The sequence below is a fragment of the Pelodiscus sinensis genome, chromosome 24, assembly GCF_049634645.1.
Source record: "Pelodiscus sinensis isolate JC-2024 chromosome 24, ASM4963464v1, whole genome shotgun sequence".
Lineage (NCBI taxonomy): Eukaryota > Metazoa > Chordata > Testudines > Trionychidae > Pelodiscus > Pelodiscus sinensis.
Window position 1 is genome coordinate 9,914,215 of NC_134734.1, and position 20,045 is coordinate 9,934,259.

A 20,045-nucleotide genomic window follows, 5' to 3' on the forward strand; every position below is an offset into this window, starting at 1 on the left:
CCCCAACCCCCAATCTGTCTGCAGCTGAACAAAGCAGGAATCTGGTCTCAGCTGAGGGGCATCTCTGCCAAAGTGTCTTCTGCACTCCCCTCCCTGAGAGGCTGCCTCCCCAGTCCAATGATGGTGGCAGAATGGCACAGAACGAGGGCATCACACACCCCTCCACTTGCCCCATTCCATAGACTCCCCTCTGCCAGGTTATGGGGGGAGGGCTGCTGGGAGCCAGGACTCCTGGGTTCTCTGCCTGGCTCTGGAGGTAAGTGGGGGCTGGTGGGTCAGCGCAGTGTTTCTCAACCAGTGGTACGAGTGCCCTTAGTGGTACTTGAGAGAAGTCTGGGGGGTACGTCAACACAACTGACATTTGGAGAAAAATGAATTTTTGTTTTAAGTTTTACAGCACTTTATTATTTTTGTACTTTTTACACCCAAAAATTTCATCGCCCGCCCAGCTACGATAAAGTTGTTTAAACAAATACGTTGCAATGGTAGAAAAAAAATTTATGTGCCTGAAAACTGTAAATACTGGGGGTACTTATTTATTTTTCAAAAAGAGGTACTTTATAAAAAAGGGTTGAGAAACACTAGGTTAGACCACGGGGGCTGGGAGCCTGCCAAGACCTGGAGAAAGGAGGGGGAGAGGGGAACAGAGCCACAGAGGAGGGAGAGCTGCAAGAGCCCCCCTTGGAGCCCCCCACTGCCCTGATGGATTGGAGTTGGCACCTGTGACCTGTTTATACCAGCAGGGGGAGCGGCCACAGAGTACGTGACAGGCTACGGACTTCCCCCAGGCTGTTAGGGCTCAGCACCAGCTGTGCCCACCCCCACAGCTCCCACTGCCCCCTGCTGTTAAGAGCAGTGTAGGGTCCCAACCAGCATCCCTGCAGTAACTGAGTCACCCTGGTGTCAGGGGAGCAGGGATTGGGACCCAGGACTCTCTCTCTGACTCTGGGAGGGGAACCCCATTTAAAATGTTAACTGGTCAAACTATGGTTAACCAACCCACCAGGTTGCCCAGTGGGGTTGGGGGGACTGCTCGGGCCAGGCTGGGCCAGGTGTTTCATCTGCATTCATAGACGCTTTCCAAAGTTGGGAAACCAGTGCAAGACACGACTGTCTCCCTGTGGCCCAGCCCTCATCCAGGCTGCGTTTATTCTCCCACATGGTATGGTGAGGGGTCTGGCCACACAGCTCCCACAGATGGGGGGACGAGTGGATGAGCAGGTGGTAGAGGGATGGATGGGACAATGGTAGAGGACTGTGGGCTAGGAGGGGAATGGACCCAGGACACCACTGTGGGGACAGTCAGACTGGGTTAGTTATGTAGCCACTGCCCGTTGGTGTTGGCTGTGCCCTGCCCTGCTCCACGAGGCTGTGAATCACTATCTGGGCCCTGTGCCATTCTGGGGGATGCCCAGAGGCTGATCAGGCCCCAAATACCCTGCCAGCCTGTACAAGGACTCACCTTCCAGTTCAAAGCCATGCCAGCCGTATGCCTCCGTCTTGCCCTCTGCCCCAAGGTGCCGGTACCACACCAGTGCCTGGCTGTTCCATTCTGCCACCATGAACTTCATCTCCCTGCAGCCCCAGGCCAGTGCCACCTGTGCCAATCGGGGAGGGGCAGGTCACCTGGAGTTGGGGGGGGGACTGGTTTGGAGTCAGAGTTTAGGGGACAGCCAATCTTCATTAACTCTAAACCTAATTCAGCCCTCACCAAGATCAATTCCCAATCTAGATACTCATCTACCCCAGTCCTAATGTTCCCGATCCTACATTCATACTAGCCCGAAAGATAATCCAGATTTCGCCATCTAACTCTAGACCAAACTCGTGCTCTCCAACCCCTAATCCACAACCCACCTTCAAAACCTCATTCTGATTCCACCTCTAACCTTAATCCAGATCTTAATCTAGATTATTGAAAGGCTTTATGGCTACCTAGCAGCACTGTGTGTTTCTCCTACATAGTGCCCTCTACTTAGAATAAAGCTTTACTAAGCAACACCTAAATTGTAGCTAAAATGATAAGGGATCATTATTGTTTCTTTACTTACAAGTTAAAGGAATATTGGTTTCATCACTTTCTGCTACCACATCTATAATGTTGATGTTGTCACAGGCCACATCTAATCCTAATACAGATGTCCCCAGCCAACCCTGACCCCATCTAGCCTTTAGCCATATTCTCACCGTTTTGCCCCAATCCTAAACTAGGACCAGGCCATTTAATCATCTGCATATTTTTTCTAACCATAATCCAAATCCAAACTCATTTGATCTAGCCCTGAGCAGTGTTCCCTCTAAACTGCAGCAGCCCAGCTTCAAAGGTGATTAATCAGCCCCACCCAGTCAGGGGCTCAGTGCATGGATCTGACTGACTGGGTGGGGCTGATTAATCACCTGTGAAGCTGGCTACCTCTCTCTAATACCGTGGTCACCAACAGGTCGATCATGAGGCCTCGACCAGTCGATTGTGAGGCGTCCTGTCTGCTCCGCCCTGCCCCCATTTCCCTCCCACCCCCAAGAAGCCCTACTATCTACCTCAAGTGAAAATGGAGGTAGTGTCAGCTTCCCAGGGATGGACAGAAGTCCCGCAGCTTAGTGCCACTTCAGCGATTCCGGAAGTAGCGCTAGCTGCTCTGCCGGGTGTACTGCGGGAGGGAGCATTGGCTCCCTGCACCGCACAGGAGGGGCGAATCAGCCCCGGGGGAGGGGCGCGTGTGGGGCTTCCCAGCATGGGGTCGGCCTGGGGGCAGGCGCGCACGGGGTTTCCCTGCGCCGGGGGGTTGGCCCAGGGGCAGGCGCGCGCGGGGTTTCCCTGTGCTGGGGGGGTTGGCTTGGAGGCAGGCGTGCGCATGCATGGCTTCCCTGCGCCGCAGGTGGGTCAGCCCCAGGGCAGGCATGTGCTGGTTTCCCTCGGGGGGGTGGGATCCTGGGAAGCAGATGCAGGGGATTCTCTGCCTCCATTGGCACCCTACTCCCCAGCTACAGAACTCTGTCCCCAATCCCCTCCCCGAACACTGTCCCTGCTCTCCTGTCCCCAGCTACAGAACTCTGTCCCCACTCTCCTGTCCCCACTCCCATCCCCAGCTACAGAACTCTGTCCCCACTCCCCTGTCCCCACTCCCAGAACTATGTCCCCATTCCCCTGTCCCCAGCCACAGAATTCTGTTCCCCACTCCCCAAACTCTGTCCCCACTCTCCTGTCCCCAGCCACAGAAATCTGTTCCCACTCCCCTGTTCCCAGCTACAGAACTCTGTCCCTATTCATGTCCCCACTGGAACTCTGTCCCCTGCTGCAGAACCCTGTCCTCTGCCCTTCCAGCACCCTGTTCCCTCTCCCCTGCCCCCAGCCGCAGAACTCTGTCCCCACAAAATGTATCATTATAAATGCTTCATTTTAGATTTAAATAGCATGAATAAAAAACAGACCATTTATTTCATAACTATAAACACGTGATTTTAATTTTATACATTGCATAATTTAAAAATAAACTGTTTATCAGAGTGTGTAAGTAAAGGCTGGGGATAGCAAATGATGGACAGGAGAAGAATAGAGAGCGCGGGGCTTCAAGGAAGGGGTGGGGCCGTAGATCTTCACCTGTTTGGAGATTTAAAAAGTGATCTTGGGTGTAAAAAGGTTGGAGACCATTGCTCTAATACTAGCCCTAATCCCAACCCAGACCACCTTTTTCACTGATCCCTAATCCCAATCTGGGCTATTTTAATCTAATCCCACCCGACTACATGCATTTTTAATCCTTTCCTAAATGAGAGATCCTTTATTTTACTAACCATAATCCCAATAAAATGAAAACTACATTGTAATACAGATTGTATTTATTCTAAAATAATCCCAGTCTGAAATCAGTGTTTATTTAACCCTCTTCAGGACTACATTATCTAGCCCTAATCCCTATCCAGACTATTTAATCTATCCCCAATCCACACTTAGGCTATGTCTACACTGGCAGCTTCTTGTGCAAGAACTGTTTTGCGGTAGAGTTCTTGTGCAAAAACTCTTCCACAAGAGAGCGTCTACACTGGCATGTGCTTTTGCGCAAGAGCATCCATGGCAGTGTGAATGCTCTCTTGCGCAAGAAAGCTCTGATGGCCATTTTAACCATAGGGACTTCTTGAGCAAGAAATTCATGTTGCCTGTCTACACTGGCCTCTTCTGGAAGAGCTCTTGCGCAAGACGGCTTATTCCTCGTGGGGAGAGGAATAACTCTTCTGGAAGAAGCCCTGTTTTACAACACTGTACTGTAAATTTACTTGCACAAGAATGCACATGCAGTGTAGACAGCAGGCAAGTTTTTGCACAAGAACAGCTGTTCTTGTGCAAGAAGCTGCCAGTGTAGATATAGCTTTTCTGTATCTAGCCCTAATCTCAGTCCAGACATTGTAATCTATCACAGATTCTCTTCATTTAATCCCAATCCAATTCTAGTGGAAGGAAGTGGCACCCTGAAAACCTATCCCCTGGGGGCTGCTGCAACCTATTAGGAGGTGCCTAATCTCCCCTGGGATGGGGTGGATGAGGTGAAGGAGGTAGGGTTTTGCTGGACTCCACAACATTCCAACCCAAATCCCACACGACTCTCCAATCCCCTTCCCTCACTGGGGAGTTGGCCAGAGACTGTGGTGGGAGAAGGCAAAAATCTTACCTTAGCCACTTCATTTAACAGCTTCTTCCCGATTCCCTAGCTTGGGAAGCCAAAGCCCAGCAAAACAGTTACAGCTTGTTCAGGTCTATATGGGCCCTGACCACTCACCCCTCCTCCCCCAATCCACATCCTCCTCCACCCACAGCTCCCAAAAGTGGAGCAAACCTGGTGCTTCCTACAGAATAGCATTGCACACATTGTTGTGAGTGAGTGAGAAACTGGAGACTAGCCTTGAAATTTGACCCTGATCAAGTGACTCCTGATTGATACCAGATTGAGTGACAGGGGAACCAGCTCTGTGAAGTGACTTCGGACTGACTCTGTATTGAGCAAGAGGAACCAGCTCTGTGAACTCCAGTGGAGTGACACCTAATTGACACTAGGAAGTTTGCATTAGTAGAGCACAGCTTCCCTACAGGGGGGGTTGTCACATTTCCCTGCTTTGTGTTCCACATCCTAGTTGTCTGGCTCATTAACCACTGATAACCCCCCCCCCCCCCAGCAGATTTATTGCCATAACCTGAACAGACAGGGGAGGAGTCTTCTGGGGCTGTGAGATAGCAGCTGGCCTTAATCTTTGGCTAAGAAATCTCACAGTAGAAACCTTACTTCTCTCTTCATTCCAAGGCTGATTCTTGCTGTTTGCTCCACTCTGGTGTCAATTAGGACTCCACTGGAGTCACACTGGTGCTAATTCACTTCTGATTCACTCTGTTCTCCATCTTCCTCCCTCCCCCTCCTGATGGCTCACTCCCCAAAGGATGCAGCATGGCCCCTTACTTCTGAACTCAAAGACCACATATAGATTCTCCAGGAAGACAATGCGGCCAGTGTTCACACTTTAGGATGGATGAGGGGGAGGTCCACCACACAGGAGCTGGGGTCAGTGAGAGGCATGTTTGGTCCTGGTTTAGGCTGGGACAACACTGCAATTGAACGGAGCTACTCTGGCTTCACACCAGTTTAGGATCCAGATCACTGGCTCCAGTGGTGACTCCTTGATTGACACCAAAGTGAATGAGATGGCAATTGACCACATTGACACCAGTGGAGTGACTCCTGATTACACCAGAGTGAGAGGGGAAAGCAGCCCTGTCAATGGATTGACTCCAGATTGACATCAGAGTGACTTTGAATCCTGATTGATCCCGGAGCAAGCAAGCTGGGACAAGCTGCTGAGAGCGATGAATTTGTTTACCTTATTTGCCTTCTTGTTCTGGGGCCAGTTCCACCAGAATACATTGGTAGAAGGGGTCACTTCCAAATCCCTTAGACCTCAGCACTATAGGGAGCAATTGAACAGAGAGGCAAAGGATGGAGGGAGTTTTTTGGAGGTGGAAGCAAGGATTCAGGGGTCAAGGAGGAATCTGGGGGAATGTAAGGAATCAATTGGGGGTGAATTTTGGGGGGACGATTTGGGGGAGGTTTCTGAGGAAAGCTGGGGAGGTCAAAATGAGTTTTACCTCTTTGGCTCACCCTGGGCATTGATTTTGTTTTGATCTCCTTCAGCAGGTTATGATGTTCAGCAATCTCCTGTGGGGGAAAAACAGAATCAGAGACCCTAGAAATGAGTGAGACTCAGTATGGGGGGAGCTCTACGCTGTGGGGCTAGTTAGATCAATGAGAAGTGTAGGGATGGCTGGCAAAGGCAAGGCATCGAGGATTAATAGAGCAAGACGGAGCACAGCTGATTCTTCTCTTCTGAGGATACTGAAGTGCAAAGCAATGCCGAAGACCCACCGGAGAAGCAAGGAAGGGAACTCCAGAGTCTCAATACCCCCAGCAGGCCCATGGACACATACACACAGATCATAGCCATGATTCGGTCACAGTCAGCAATCTGGGCCGGGCAGATGATGCACTCCATGGCCAAGCAGGACCAGCAGGTACAGGATGTGACCGTTCAGCCTCCTGCCCTGAAATCTATTTAGCACAGTAATTTACACAGTCTGTGCTCCCAGCCAACACCTCCCCTGCTATGGCCTGGCAAATCCTGCCTACGTGCCCCCAGCACTGTGGATGGGCATGATGCCAGGATCTGGCTGCCTGGGGGAAATCCCACCTCTGGGAGTTTTGGGGGAAGGGAGGCAAGCAGCTACTGGGCAACATGTTAGGGTGAATGTTCCCTCACAAACCACTTAGTTACAAGGACACAAACACTCGCCAGGTTAAGGAGGGGAAATCAGCGCTGAGAGTTGCTCCAGCCTGTGGATACTAATGAGATGTGAGTCAGGATTCCTGGGTTCTCGGGAAGCAGAGCGGGGTGTGGTGGGTTAAAACCCACAGATCTTGGCTTCCAGCCCTCACCCCCCTCCCAGAGCCAGAAAAAAAAAACCAGGCATCATGGCTCCCAACTCCCCTGCTCTAACCGCGAGGTCTCATTCCCCTTCCAGAAGCGGGGAGAGAACCCAGGCCTCCATGGTCTCAGAAATCAGCAGACTCTCTCCACCGCTCCTTTTTTGCCCACAATAAAGATGGCGCCTGTGGCCTCAGGGGCTACTGTCACGTGGACAATGCTACCGCGCAATGCATTGTGGGCTGCCGGGAATTTCCCTGCTTCGTGCATGTGGACTCAAAAGTATTTTATCCGGCGGAGGAGGCAGTGGTGTTCTTAGTGGAGGTGACTTTCGGGGGTCCGGGAAGGGGGTTCGGTGGGGTGGGATGATGAGGGACGCCCTCCTCGTGGAGCCAGGCGTGGGGATTATGGGCGAAAGGATCGTGAAGTTGGCCTGAGAGCTGAGCCCAGCCGTTCTGGGATGAATCGATGAATCAGAGATTGAGTCATGAAATCAGTTCTGGTCTGGCTCCCGCTTAGAAATGGGAGTTGGAGGGGGTGGGATGACATTGAGGTGAAGATCCGAGAAGTTCCGGTTAGTAGAAGCTTTGAGATCCGGGTAGTTCCGATCCATGGAATGTTGAGATCCGCGGGTTTCCAGTCCACAGAACTTTGAGATCCCCGGGATTCCAGTTTGTAAAATGTTGTGGGTCCACTGAGGGTTCTGATCTATGGAGCCATGAGTTCCGCAAGGGCTCGATCCATGGAATACCGGGGATCTGTGAGGATCTGGTCCGTGAAACGTTAAGATCCAAGGTGTTCAGTTCCATGGAACATTGAGATCTGTGGGGTTCTGGTGCATGGAATGTTATGATCTATGGGGTTTCGGTCCGTGAAATGTGATCCACAGGGTTCCAGTAGGTGGAATGTTGCAGTCCACTGAGGGTTTTGATCCATGGAGCATTGTGTTTACTCCTTGGAACACTGATATCCATGGGTTCTGGGCTGTGGAACGTCGAGAATCACGGGGTTCCAGTCTTTGGAACATTAAGATCTGCAGGGTTCCGGGCCAGGGAATATTGAGATCCACCGAAGATTCTGATCCATGGAGTTTTGGTGGGGCGGGGTTTCCTTTACATTGACTCTCGAGATCCACAGAGCCGGGGGAGGGGGTAAGAGACTCGGACCGTGGAACATGTCGGGGTAGCAGCAGTGCCCGTGTAGGACCGCTCTCGGGCCAGGTCCCATCTGCGCCCGGTGCTGTAGGAACACCGAGAGAATCCACTCACCGGTGGGACAAGTGACAATAAATGGAGACAAACAGACGAGGGGGGGGGGACACAATCGTGTTTTTCGGGGGGGGGGCTGGTTTCTGGGAGTTGACATCGAGGCTGTCATGGCAGGCCGCGTCGCCTGAAGGGGGCATCAGAATCAGGGGGAGGGGGAATGGAGGCAAAGAAGGGAGAGGTTCGCTCCCCTCCCATATGATGGAAAAATCATCGAGGGTGGGTTCTGAAATGAATCTTGGTCTGTAGAAGGGTGGACTGTGGGGCTGAGGCAGAGCACGGTCTGAATTTTGAATGGGATGGGAGGGGTTTGAGGGTTATGTGGGGGGGTCTGTCTGGGCACTGGGAACCTGGCTGCAGCAGGTTGCAGGGACTGCTGGGGCAGGGCAGAAAGGGTTAAACAATTCAGCGCGAGCCTTTTCCTGGGGCTATTTTAGTTTCTTCAGAGAGGCGTGGCTAAGGATAAACTTTAACTCTCCCTCTGTCCAGCCTTGGTTCATCCTGGACTAGTCCGTTGTGTCTTCATGGTGGGGGAGTTGCATATTTTTGAGTGGGTGGGCTTGTTGCCTGGCTGTATCCCATTAAAGATGGGGCTGGACACTCCCCTCCTTTCCTAAAGCATTTCAACTTTTTTTCAGGAACACCCCCCTTACCTGTGTCCAGAATGGTAGGGCCCGTCAGCCCTTTCTTCCCCTTGCCATTGGAAGGAACCATTGTACAAAACGAGTGGGAGGAGGAGCACCCCAAGTGTTTGTGTGTGTTTGTCTGTATGGATGGCCTATTGTGGGGAGGGGGGCTTCCCACTCACTGAGGGCGGGGTGTGGCCCTTAAACCTTGAGCTACTGGGAGGGTCTTTAAGGCATTCTCCCCGCTCCCCCCCCGACACACACTTGGTAGGAATGGTATGGCCCAGCCTCTGCCTTTCCTGCCCTGGGGCATCGTGGAACGTTCTGTGAACGTCGTAGGGGGCGGGGACAGGAGGAAGGCTGAGGGAGGGATGACCCGGGGAGACAGGCGGGGTGGGGGAACGTGAGGAGGCAGGGAAGAGTGGTGTGTGGTGGACAGGGGGAGAAGGTGTGGAGGCAGGCGAGGGAGGCAGAGATGGGTATGGGGGGGACAGGTAGGGAGAAGGTGGGGGAGGACAGACAGGGTGAGGGTGAGGCAGAGAAGGAAGGCAGGGGAGACAGGTGGTGATAGTTTGGGGAGGCAGAGAGGGAAGGAATGGGGGGTGGAAAAGGTTCAGCTGTGGGGAGGGAAAGGGGACAAGGTGGCCTCCATCCCTACGCACAGAGGCTCAGTCCCCTCTTCCGTATGACTCAGCGACCCCCACCTGCTCCTTGGATCTGTGCTAACACCTGCCCTCCACCCCTCCCCCAGCAGGGGAATATTGAGTGTCACTGGCTGGGTGTGGGTATGTCCCCAAATTCCCCATGCAGTCACTTACCCACTCCTCCCAGCAGCTCTCTCGCCCCTGGGGATGCCCCCCCATGGAGCCAGTATTAAAAAGCATGGGACTTTGATGTCTCTCTGGTGTAGGAGGGGATAGTGCAAAGATGCACACTTCCAGTCCCCATCCCTGCTCTAACCCATCAGCCCCCACTTTCATTCCAGAGCCAGATGCCTAAACTCCCAGCCCCCCTCCCACTCTAGCCAATAGCTGCTATTTTTCTAACACAAGCAGTATTGTCCCCATCATCAGGTGTCTGTATTTTGGACCTTGCTATGTTGAATAAAGGTGAATTAATTTTAGGACTGGAAACTGGTGGTTGCTTAGGGACTAAGTTTTGTGACCTGGTTACATTCACTATGGGCAACAGTTGATGCTCACAACCTGTAGTATAAACTCTTAAGGTCTGCTTATTTCCCAAAGCAGAAGAAAATTCTGATCAACGTCAGGGAGGAAAAATACAGACAGAAAAAATGTGAATGAGAATTGGGGGTTCTTTAAAAAACATTGATTAGATCCTTCCCTCCCCCAAAACGTTAAGTTTTTACAGTTATGAGAGAGAAGTAGATTTGGCTAATTTGGAGTCCATGATTAAATGAAGGCAGCAGTGAGAAATAAAAAGAAAGCAAAGTACGACAATTGGAGGAAAGGAGAAATTAGAAGTTATGAAGTGTAGAAAATTGGTATGGGAGGCTAACAACATAAAGGAAAAACCATGTCTGGCAGGGCTAACTGGAATACAGGTTTTTTTTTCTTTTTTGAAGTTGTGTTAGGAATAGAAGAAACTGGAGCAATGGTGCAGGCCCTTTACTAGAAAAAAAGGCTTTGTCTACACTGCAGGGTTTTTGTACAAGAAACTTTTTGCAGAAGAGATCTTCCGCAAAAACTTCTTGTGCAAAAGCATGTCCACACCTCAAAAGTGCATCGCAAAAGCAATGTGCTTTTGCACAAGAGAGTATCCACACTGCATGGACACTCTTATGCAAGAAAGCTCTGATGGCTATTCACTTTTTCTAATGGGCTTATTCTGCGCAAGAAACCCCTGTTGAGCGTCCACACACACCTTTTTGAATAAGAACTCTTGTGCAAAAAGGAGTTATTCCTCGTAGGAAGAGGTATACGTACACCGCAAAAAGCCCTCTGTTCTGCTGTTTTACTGTAAATTTTCTTGCACAAAAATGCACTTGAGGTGTGGAAGCTCTGCGGATTTTTGTGCAAAAATGGCTGGTTTTGTGCAAAAACCCTGTAGTGTAGACATAGCCAAAGAGTAAAACCATTAAGAATGATGAAAAGAAGGTAGAAGTGGTCAATAACATTGGTGTTCTGTGTTTGGGAAGAAGCAGGATGATGCATCCATGCAGAATGGAATAACTTAAATCCAAGAATCCACAGAGAGTTGGCCAAGGAAGGTCTCTGGCTTGCCAATGTTGATATAAAATAAATGTTGCAAGGCTAGGGAAATATTAGAAGAGTGATGATGTTGTGTAAGAAAGGGCAAGTGGGACGACTTTGAAGTAGGCCCTTTAGCTGCTATGGGAATCACCTCACCCATCTAGTCACTGGAGTTGGGATTCAAAATATAGAGCAATGCAATTACCAGTACTGCGCCTGGGATGCGGATGAAGCATTCCCTAATGGACAGACTTTGTCCGAGGCGAAAGTACCCTTGCATAGTGGGGAGGAGGGTCCCAAGCAATCCTGCAGGGTTCTGGGCCTGACGCTATGTGGCATTTTTCTCAATGGATCCAAACATTGGTGTGACATTGTGGTGTGTAGGAACAGTGGAAGATTAGCATAGCGGGGAATAGCGAAGGGGCCTGGACCAGCCTACAGAGGTGTACCAAATGTCTGATTAATCTGGTCAGATTTAGACTAGAATTTCTAGGAAAAAGAGGGGTATCTGGAATCCTGTTACCTTTTTCCAAACCTTGACCCCTCTCGCCAGCCCTTACCTTTACCTGACCCTTATTTTGGATTTCACTCTAACCTGCATTTTCACCTTAGCATTAATCTTTGGCCTTACCCTAACTCTTATTTCTGATTTCACCTTAACCTGCAATTTCACTGTAATAGTTATTTCTGATTTCATCCTAACCTTTAACGTCTCCTTAACTTTTATCTTTGATTTCACCCTAATCTGCAATTTCACCTTAACAAGCAAGTTCACCTTAATGCTAACATGCAATATCACCCTAACCTGCAGTTTCACCTTAACACTTATCTCTAATTGTCACCCAGCTCTAGGGAACAGCTGGAATGGAGCCGATCTTGGACACCGGACTGGATCTTCCCCTGAGTCAGGAGAGCTTCTCCGATTTATGGAAAACACTGTAAGTATTAGGTGGGGGTAAATCCCCTCACTCCCTGCCCCCCCTCCAAATTGTTAGCTTCCGCCATTGGTCCTCCCTGGGCTTCACCCTCCTACCCTGGCATAATCTTTCCTCTCCATCTCAACCGCCCCCTTGCCTGCCCCCCAGGCCACCACCCTGTCCCAACCACACCATCATCCCCACCGACAGGTCCCACACTCTTTGAACTTTAGATGTGAGCTCAGAGAGGGTACAGGCTGAGCGGGGTTCATCTTGCATGGGCAGGAGGGCAGCCTGGATAGCCCCCCCCCCCGGTACATTTTTTCTTTTTCTGTCTTTCAGTAGCCCCCTGGCAGAAGAGTACCTGGTGAAGCCTGCGGAACCGGTGAGCCAGGAGCTGTTTGTAAGTGCTGGTGTCCAGTGGGGTGGATAGGAGACAGGAATCAGCCCACCTTTCCCAGTTTGAGCACCAGACCCCAGAAGAGGGGTTGGGTGCATTACCATGCTGGGGTCTGGGGCTGTGGTTGAGTGTGGGGGAACGGGAAAAGAAGGGGTGCACCGAGGGGCTCGGCTGGCTGGATCTGATGGGTGGGGCTAGGTTGAGGGGCAAGCAGGGGACAGAGGTACCAGGAGCAGGGGCAGACCTGGAGTGTAGCACTAACCATTCATCATGTCTCCCTCGCAGACCCTACCTGACATGAGCCTGGGCCTGTCTGGCTCTGCAGACTCCTCCCTCCTACTTCCGCAGGCTGGGCACAGCTATGAAAGTTGGGATCTCCCTTGCCTGGCCCTGGAGCCACCGCCCACCTCCTCCACCGTCCCCTCCACTGAAGATTACGCCGGGGAGCACGACTTTCAACTGGCCTTCCAGCAGTCAGGGACTGCCAAGTCCGTCACATGCACCGTACGGACGGGGGGGGCATTGCAAGGAAGATGGAGGATGAGTAACCCAACTGAGCCCCCACCCCATTTCCCTGCTGCACAGTACCCCTAGCACTTCCCTGGGGTAACCCTGCCTGCTGGGGAAGAGCAACCCCTGCTGAGGCCCCGCCCCGCTCCTTGCCCCACAGCACCTCCTAGCACCACCCTGGGGCCAGCCCTGCTTGCTAGAGGAGAGCACCCCCTGCTGAGCCCCTCCCTGTCCCACAGTTCTTCCTAGCGCTGCCCTGGGGTCTGTCAGGGCAGAGTGTCCTCTGCTAAGTCCCACTCTCCCTCTCTGCCCCCCTGTAGTATTCCCCAGATCTGAACAAGCTCTTCTGTCAGCTGGCGAAGACCTGCCCGGTGCAGATCAAAGTGTCCAGCCAGCCCCCGCCCGGCTCTGTCATCCGGGCCACGGCTGTCTACAAAAAATCAGAGCATGTGGCTGAAGTGGTGAGACGCTGCCCGCACCATGAGCGCTCCGCAGACTACAGTGACGGTGAGGCAGCACAGCCTGGGGGGATGACAACCAGCAAAACTCCCTGCTGCAGGGGATGGGAGACTGGGCTGGAGGGATCTCGGGATGCAGAGGGGGCTCTGATCTATGGGAGAAAAAGGCTGGATGCTGGGGAGGGGGGCCCAGAGGTGTCTCCTCTTGAGCTGCTCCCTTGTTTCTCTGGACAGGGGTCGCCCCAGCCCAGCACCTGATCCGCATAGAAGGGAACCATCAGGCCTATTACCGCGATGACGAGAACACCAAGCGCCAGAGCGTTACGGTGCCCTATGAGACACCCCAGGTACCAGGACACGGGTCCTGTCCCCTCCAGGGGGCACCAGCTCCCACCCAGCCCTAGGGGAGGGATTGACTCATTTAGGGGGGCAGGGAATGGGGCATGGAGCCTGTCTCCTTTAGGGGGCGCTGCTCTCACATGGCCCCAGGCAGGGACTGTGTGGCTCGGGGGGAGCGGGGGCAGAAAATGGGGCACTAGATTTGTCCCCTCTAGGGGGCGCTGGTGCCCACCTGCCTCTAGGGCAGGGACTGGCTGGCTCAGCGGGTGGGGAGTGGGGCAGGGTCCTGTCCCCTCTAGGGGATGCCAGACTAATTGTAATTCCATTTCTTCCCTGCAGGTGGGGTCTGACTGCATCACTGTGCTTTACAACTTCATGTGTAACAGCTCTTGCATGGGGGGAATGAACCGCCGCCCCATCCTGGCCATCATCACTCTGGAGAGCAAGAAGTAAGTGCCCCCCCCAGTGCTGCCCTAGGCAGCCTGCCCCATTGTCTCATGCCGGGGCCAAGCTATCTCCCCTCTGGGGCCAGAGCTTGGGAGAGAACTGGGCAGCCCCGCACAACCTCTGAATGCCCAGTCAGCCATGGGGCATTGGGGAGCTGTTGGGCTGGGGGCCAGGACTCTGGGTTCTCTCCCTGTCTCTGGGAGGGGAATGGGAGCTGGTGGTTAGAACAGGGGGATCAGGAGCCAGGACTCTGGGGTTTCTGTTTGTTTCTAATGTCTCTCCTCTGACCTCCTGGCACAGCGGGCAGCTCCTGGGGCGCCGATGCTTTGAGGTTCGAGTGTGCGCCTGCCCCGGGCGGGACCGCAGGACGGAGGAGGAGAATCACCGCAAAAAATTGTCTTGCCGGGCCCTGAGCGGAAGCGTGGTCCTCAAAGAGAGCAAAGCCAAGAGGAGTGAGTGTGGGGGAAGGCCCAAGGGATCCGAGTAGGAAAGCGGAAGGGAGCGTGGGGGGTTTTGAGGAGGCAGAACCGAAGGGGTAGATGAGAGGAAGGGCCAAGAGTGAAGGGAGATGGGGCTCCTGATGGTCAGGGCCAATAGGGACTTGCCCCAATGGGAGTGAATATCATTAATTCAGCATAGTGATAGAAATGTAGCCGTGTTAGTCTGGTGTAGCTGAAACAAAATACAGGACTATGTAGCACTTTAAAGACTAACAAGATGGTTTATTAGATGATGAGCTTTCGTGGGCCAGACCCACTTCCTCAGATCAAATAGTGGAAGAAAATAGTCACAACCATAAAGTGCTACATAGTCCTGTATTTTGTTTCACCATTAATTCAGCAGCAATTGCATATCAAAGCTGAAATCAACCCAGCCAGATTAGCCATGTCCCCTACATCCCTACCCCCACTGTTGGCTCCGCTCCACTTGGGAGCCTCCCACATACATACCTCTCTTGGTCCCATCCCTCCACTAGCCCAGTTTCTAGTCGGCACTGGAATGGTGCAGAAGCTGGCTTGGTGATTTGCACTCCAAGGTCAGACTGTCTGCCTCCAATGAGGTTCTTAGCCAATCAACAAGCTGCTTAATTAATTGAAAACCACATGGGGCTCTAATGAATAGTTCTATAGATCTAGGTGTGAACAGAGCCACTAGTACTCATGCAGTATTAAGGACATACTTACAAACCTTAGATAAATCTTATGCTGTACAGAGAGCTATATAGTGATAGAAATGAGAGAGCTATATAGTCTATGCTCTTCAAATTCCCCCTCATTCTCAATGTAGAGAGAGATGCACAGGCTTCTTCCTCCCCCAGGGTAGTAATAGCTAATGGGTTTACTACTAAACAAAAGGGATTTTTAAGTACTAGCAGATTTACCTGGTGTTGCTCGGGTCTTTAACTCAATTAATTGTTTTTGTTTTTAAATCAAAGGAAAACATACATGCTTTATTGAAATGATTGTATTTTTCAAAAATACAGTGCTGTTTTTATTAAATTCATTTAATTTTTATTTGGGATTTTTTTTTTAAATTGATGGCTAAAATTTGTCCATTTAATTTTGTTTTTGTAAAATGTTTAAGTAGGAATTCCATTAAATTTCAGTGGTTACATTGGGGGGAGGAGAACCATCTGCCCCCCCCCCCCCCCTCCACTGCTGTCTCTAAAGCTGGCTCCCCGCATTTACCAGCTCCCGCCTACTCCCGCCCTGCACTGCTACCTCATCAGTTAATCTTGTACACGTTTACACGTTCACACCTACAGTTACGGAATAAATATTGGAAAATATCATTAAACGTTCTGTTTGCTTCACCCACGCAAAGCAATGATCAATTATTTCCATCACTAATAGAAACTGACAAATCGGCAAAGTCAAGTCAATATCCTTGAATCAGACTGAGCATGTTTGGAATATTTGGCTTTGGGAATATTGTTGACCGGGTGGTGCCAACAATATGTATTGCTGGCAGTTATAAACTGGTTTGTTTTTTTGAAGCTTGGTGAATATTTGAGGGGCCTTTCTCCATCATTTCCTGCAATAATGACAAAAAGAAATTGATCCAAACTGGTGCAAATGTTCAAAAACCCTAATTTTCATCACTGTGAAAAAGTGAGATAAAAATTGGCATGAATGTGAGATAAAAATTGTAATGAAACCCCCCCTAATTTTTTCCACTGTGAAAGAGGGGAGTGGAGGCCAGTGGGTTAGAGCAGGGGGGCTGGGAGCCAGGACTCCTGGGTTCTCTCCCTGTATCTGGCAGAGCAGTGCGGGGGAGGGGGCTGGTGGTTAGAGGAGAGGGCTGGGAGTAGACCTGGGTTACTTTCCCCAGCATGGGGCAGAGTGATTTCCCAGTGAGTGTTACATATGCTCTACCTTCCCCTTAGCTCTCCAAGCCACCACGGAGGCATCTGAGAACCCTAAGAAGCGGACCGTGTCCTCCAACAAAGAGGTCTTCTGCCTCGAAGTGAGTCCTGGTGGAGAAGTTTGGGGCTCAGGACTCCTGGGTTCTCTTCCTGGCTCAGGAAGGAGAGTGGGGGCTGATAGATTAGAGCAGGGGGCTCTGGGAGCCAGGACTCCTGGGTTCTCTCTCTGGCTCTAGAAGGGGTTTGAAGGGTGTTGGGACTGTAGCCTTTTGGATCCAGGAGCCTTTTGGATCCAGGGTTCTGATGGGAGGGGCGGGGTTGCCTATGAGGGACCCAACCTTACACGCAGTAGGCTGGGTCGGCAGTTTGTGTGCTGAGGGGATGCTAGGAATGGGAGATCAGACTGCTGTGGAGGGGAACAGTGGTAGACAGGTGCATGTGATATGGGGGAGGAGGTTTGGGAGAGTGGTTGGACTGATCTGGGGGGAGGGATTTGGTTCTGGGCCCGGGTTTCTCCAGTCTTAGGGTATGTCTACACTACCCCGCTAGTTCGAACTAGTGGGGGTAATGTAGTCATCCGCAGTTGCAAATGAAGCCCGGGATTTGAATTTCCCAGGCTTCATTTGCATGAAGCCGGACAGCGCCATTTTTAAATGCCAGCTAGTTCGGACCCCGTGCTGCGCGGCTACACGCGGCACGGACTAGCTAGTTCGGATTAGGCTTCTAATCCACAAGGTGGAACGTGGTGTACAGCTAGTTCAGATTAGAAGCCTAATCCGAACTAGCTAGTCCGTGCCGCGTGTAGCCGCACGGCACGGGGTCCGAACTAGCCGGCATTTAAAAATGGCGCCGGCCGGCTTCATGCAAATGAAGCCCGGGAAATTCAAATCCCAGGCTTCATTTGCAACTGCGGATGACTACATTACCCCCCTAGTTCCAACTAGCGGGGTAGTGTAGACATACCCTTAGGGTGTGATATATGGGAATAGATCTGCCTTAGACAGTCTTGGTGGGGTGAGGTTTGTCTGTCTGTTGTGTGCTAGTGGAGTGAGGATTGGTCTGTCTGGGGAAGGTATGAACCCCGCCATTTCGTTCCTCCCCACTCCCTAGGTTCATGGGCGCGAAAACTACGAGATGCTGAAGAAAATCAACAATGCCCTGGAGGTGGCGGCTGCGAGGCCGCAGGGGGAGCTGGAGACTCAGAGGAACCCCAAGGCGTGAGTGTCACCCCCAAGTAGAAAGGGAGCAGGGTATCCATCTGGCTGCACCACAGGAAGGTCTTCCCCTTGGTAGAAGGAGATGGGGCCTAGCTGTCCTCTTGGGGAGGGGGTCTGACTGCCCCATGGGAGGCTCCCCTATCCCCACGCCTCATGGAAAGAGGGCAGACCCTGGCTTGACTCGGAGGGCAGGTCCTTGCTTGAAAAGGGGTGGGATTCAGTTCTACCCTTGTGGGCCAGATCCTGCTGGGTTCTCCTCTTGCTCTGAGAGGGGAGGGGTATCTAGTGGTTCGAGCAAGGGGCTAGGAACCAGGACTCATGGGTTCTCTCCCCAGCTCCAGGAAGGGAATGAGGGCTGGTGGATTAAAGTGGGGGAGAGGGGGCTAGGAGCCAGGACTCCTAGGTTCTCTCCCTGGCTCTGAATCTCTTCTCCCTCTCCCCTGTGGCAGGTGGTTGAAGACCCGGAAGGAGCGGGGGGATGGGCCGCTGCCTCAAAGTGGGAAGAAACTGCTGGTGAAGGAAGAGGATTCAGAATAAATTCCTCCACACCCGCCCCCCTCCCCCATCCTATCTGCACTCAGCTAAGTTTCACTGCCACTTTTGGACAGAGTAGTTTTTTTCTATTAAATCTCTCCTCTCCCAGGGAGGAGGCTCAGCCCCTACGGTTCCTCTTCCCCTAGCACTGGGGCTCCCCCCTTCTCAGGATTGTGGGGAGGAAAGATTGGTGCCATCCTACTGAGGACCCCCGGCCCCTTGGGGGCTCTAACTCCACCCACAGGCCCTGTGGTGAACCCGCTCCCTATTGTCCCCGTCTCCTGCGCCGCTCTCTATGCCCGTCCCTTCTGGCGAACTTTTGTACCAACTTTTATACAATAAATCTAGCTTTTTCTTAGCTGCCTCCTCCCCTGCCATGTGTGTGAGACTGCGGGGAAAGGGGTCCCAAACCAGCTGGGAGCAGGGACTCAGTCTCAAACAGTTTTGGTGCCACTTGGGGTCTGGTCTTCTGCCCCAACAGTATTAATCCCGGGTGCACTGGGCTGAAGACACACAGCAGCCTTGCTGGTATCACTGAGATGCGGGGGAGCCACTGGGCCCTGCACCCCCATTCGCAGCCAGATGTGACTCTAAGCTGGCAGGTAGAACAGAAGGTTTATTAGTCGGCAGGGACACAACGTAGAACAGACTTGTCGGCACGGGAAGCAGGAACAGTCAGGACAATCAGTCTTGGGGAGAGGGGTCCCAGAGCCAGGGCCCTGGCCCCCTCCCCAAGCCAATGAGACTGACCCACACCCAGCTCTTGGTCCTAGCCCCCATCCCAGCTCTTCCTTTGATCTCTGTCCTGCTTTCCAGGCAAAAGGTGTCACCTCCTCCTCCTGGGCTCAGGTTACAAATGGCCATCAGCCATTGTATAGGGAGGGAAGCTGACACACTGAATTCCCATCCCCATCTAGGTATTGGTGCAAGGCCCAGGGAAACTGAGGCATATGCATAGGGTTAATACAGGATAGTAGAACTCACATACACAACAAGGAGAATAAAATCTCCACCTTATCACAGTGGGTGACCCCCGAGTGGAGGGAGGGGTCAGAGCGAGAGAGGAGATGGAGGAGGATTAAGGAGGTTATTTGATCTGTGGATTTGGCCCTGGGGCACGGGCTAAAGTTCTGGGATTGACGAGCCAAGAAGAATGGGAGTGAAAGGGGGCGTCTCCCAATGATTTGGCTGGAGGTGGAGGAGGGTGTGATGGGTTCACCCCTTGAACTGAGGTTACACTGAGCCCCCTGTGGCCTGGTGGGGGTGCTGTTTGCTCTCTAACCTGGGGTCCCCATGTGTGATTCCCACTGACTCACCCACATGTTGTGATGTAGTGTCAGTACCTTGCTGGTTGCGGTGCTTGGGCTGTGATGACCCCTACTGGCCTCTGCCTGTGAGCACTGCCCAGCAGGTGGCTGCCTAAGACTCAACCGGTCGGACAGTTGGGGCAGCGAGGGAACTAGGGAAGTGAGTGTTCAGGCGAAGGGTTGGTTTTGGGCTGGAATCATGAAGGAACCAGTCTAAGGAGGGGGCTGGAATCTAGGGGCCCAGGGACCCCATCTCATGGGGTCGGAGGCATCCTGGCCCAGTCTCCTGTAGCAATAGCACATCTGTGCTGTGCTGTATCCTGGAGAAGCAATAAATCCTCTATTCTACTGGCTGGTGGAGTCTGTTCTTGCTGCTGCGGGGGTGCAGTGTCGGGGGAACCCTGACTGCGTCGTCACACCCCCCCCAACCCATCTGTTGGGCTCCCTTATACTGCACTGCTGTGCCCAACTGCCAAGCCCTGCAAGC

The 20,045-nt window shown here is 52.2% G+C and overlaps 1 protein-coding gene and 1 pseudogene across 5 annotated transcripts; one reads left to right on the plus strand and one right to left on the minus strand.

Moving 5' to 3' along the window:
• Window positions 1-581: 581 nt before the first annotated feature.
• LOC142819713 (thialysine N-epsilon-acetyltransferase-like) lies at window positions 582-7,005 on the minus strand (annotated as a pseudogene).
• A 153-nt stretch (window positions 7,006-7,158) lies between these two features.
• TP53 (tumor protein p53) lies at window positions 7,159-18,609 on the plus strand. 5 transcript variants are annotated; one of them, XM_075907745.1, is made up of 11 exons: window positions 7,159-7,284; window positions 11,911-12,002; window positions 12,324-12,384; window positions 12,667-12,885; window positions 13,212-13,398; window positions 13,584-13,696; window positions 14,028-14,137; window positions 14,436-14,587; window positions 16,522-16,601; window positions 17,611-17,717; window positions 18,167-18,609. In XM_075907745.1, exons 2-11 carry the CDS (start codon window positions 11,929-11,931, stop codon window positions 18,252-18,254), a joined length of 1,191 nt encoding a protein of 396 aa, XP_075763860.1. In that variant the 5' UTR covers window positions 7,159-7,284; window positions 11,911-11,928; the 3' UTR covers window positions 18,255-18,609. The 5 variants fall into 5 exon arrangements, with proteins under 5 accessions (XP_075763860.1, XP_075763864.1, XP_075763863.1 ...); XM_075907749.1 differs by having other exon boundaries at window positions 12,324-12,366; XM_075907748.1 differs by having other exon boundaries at window positions 12,327-12,384.
• The last annotated feature ends 1,436 nt before the right edge of the window (window positions 18,610-20,045 follow it).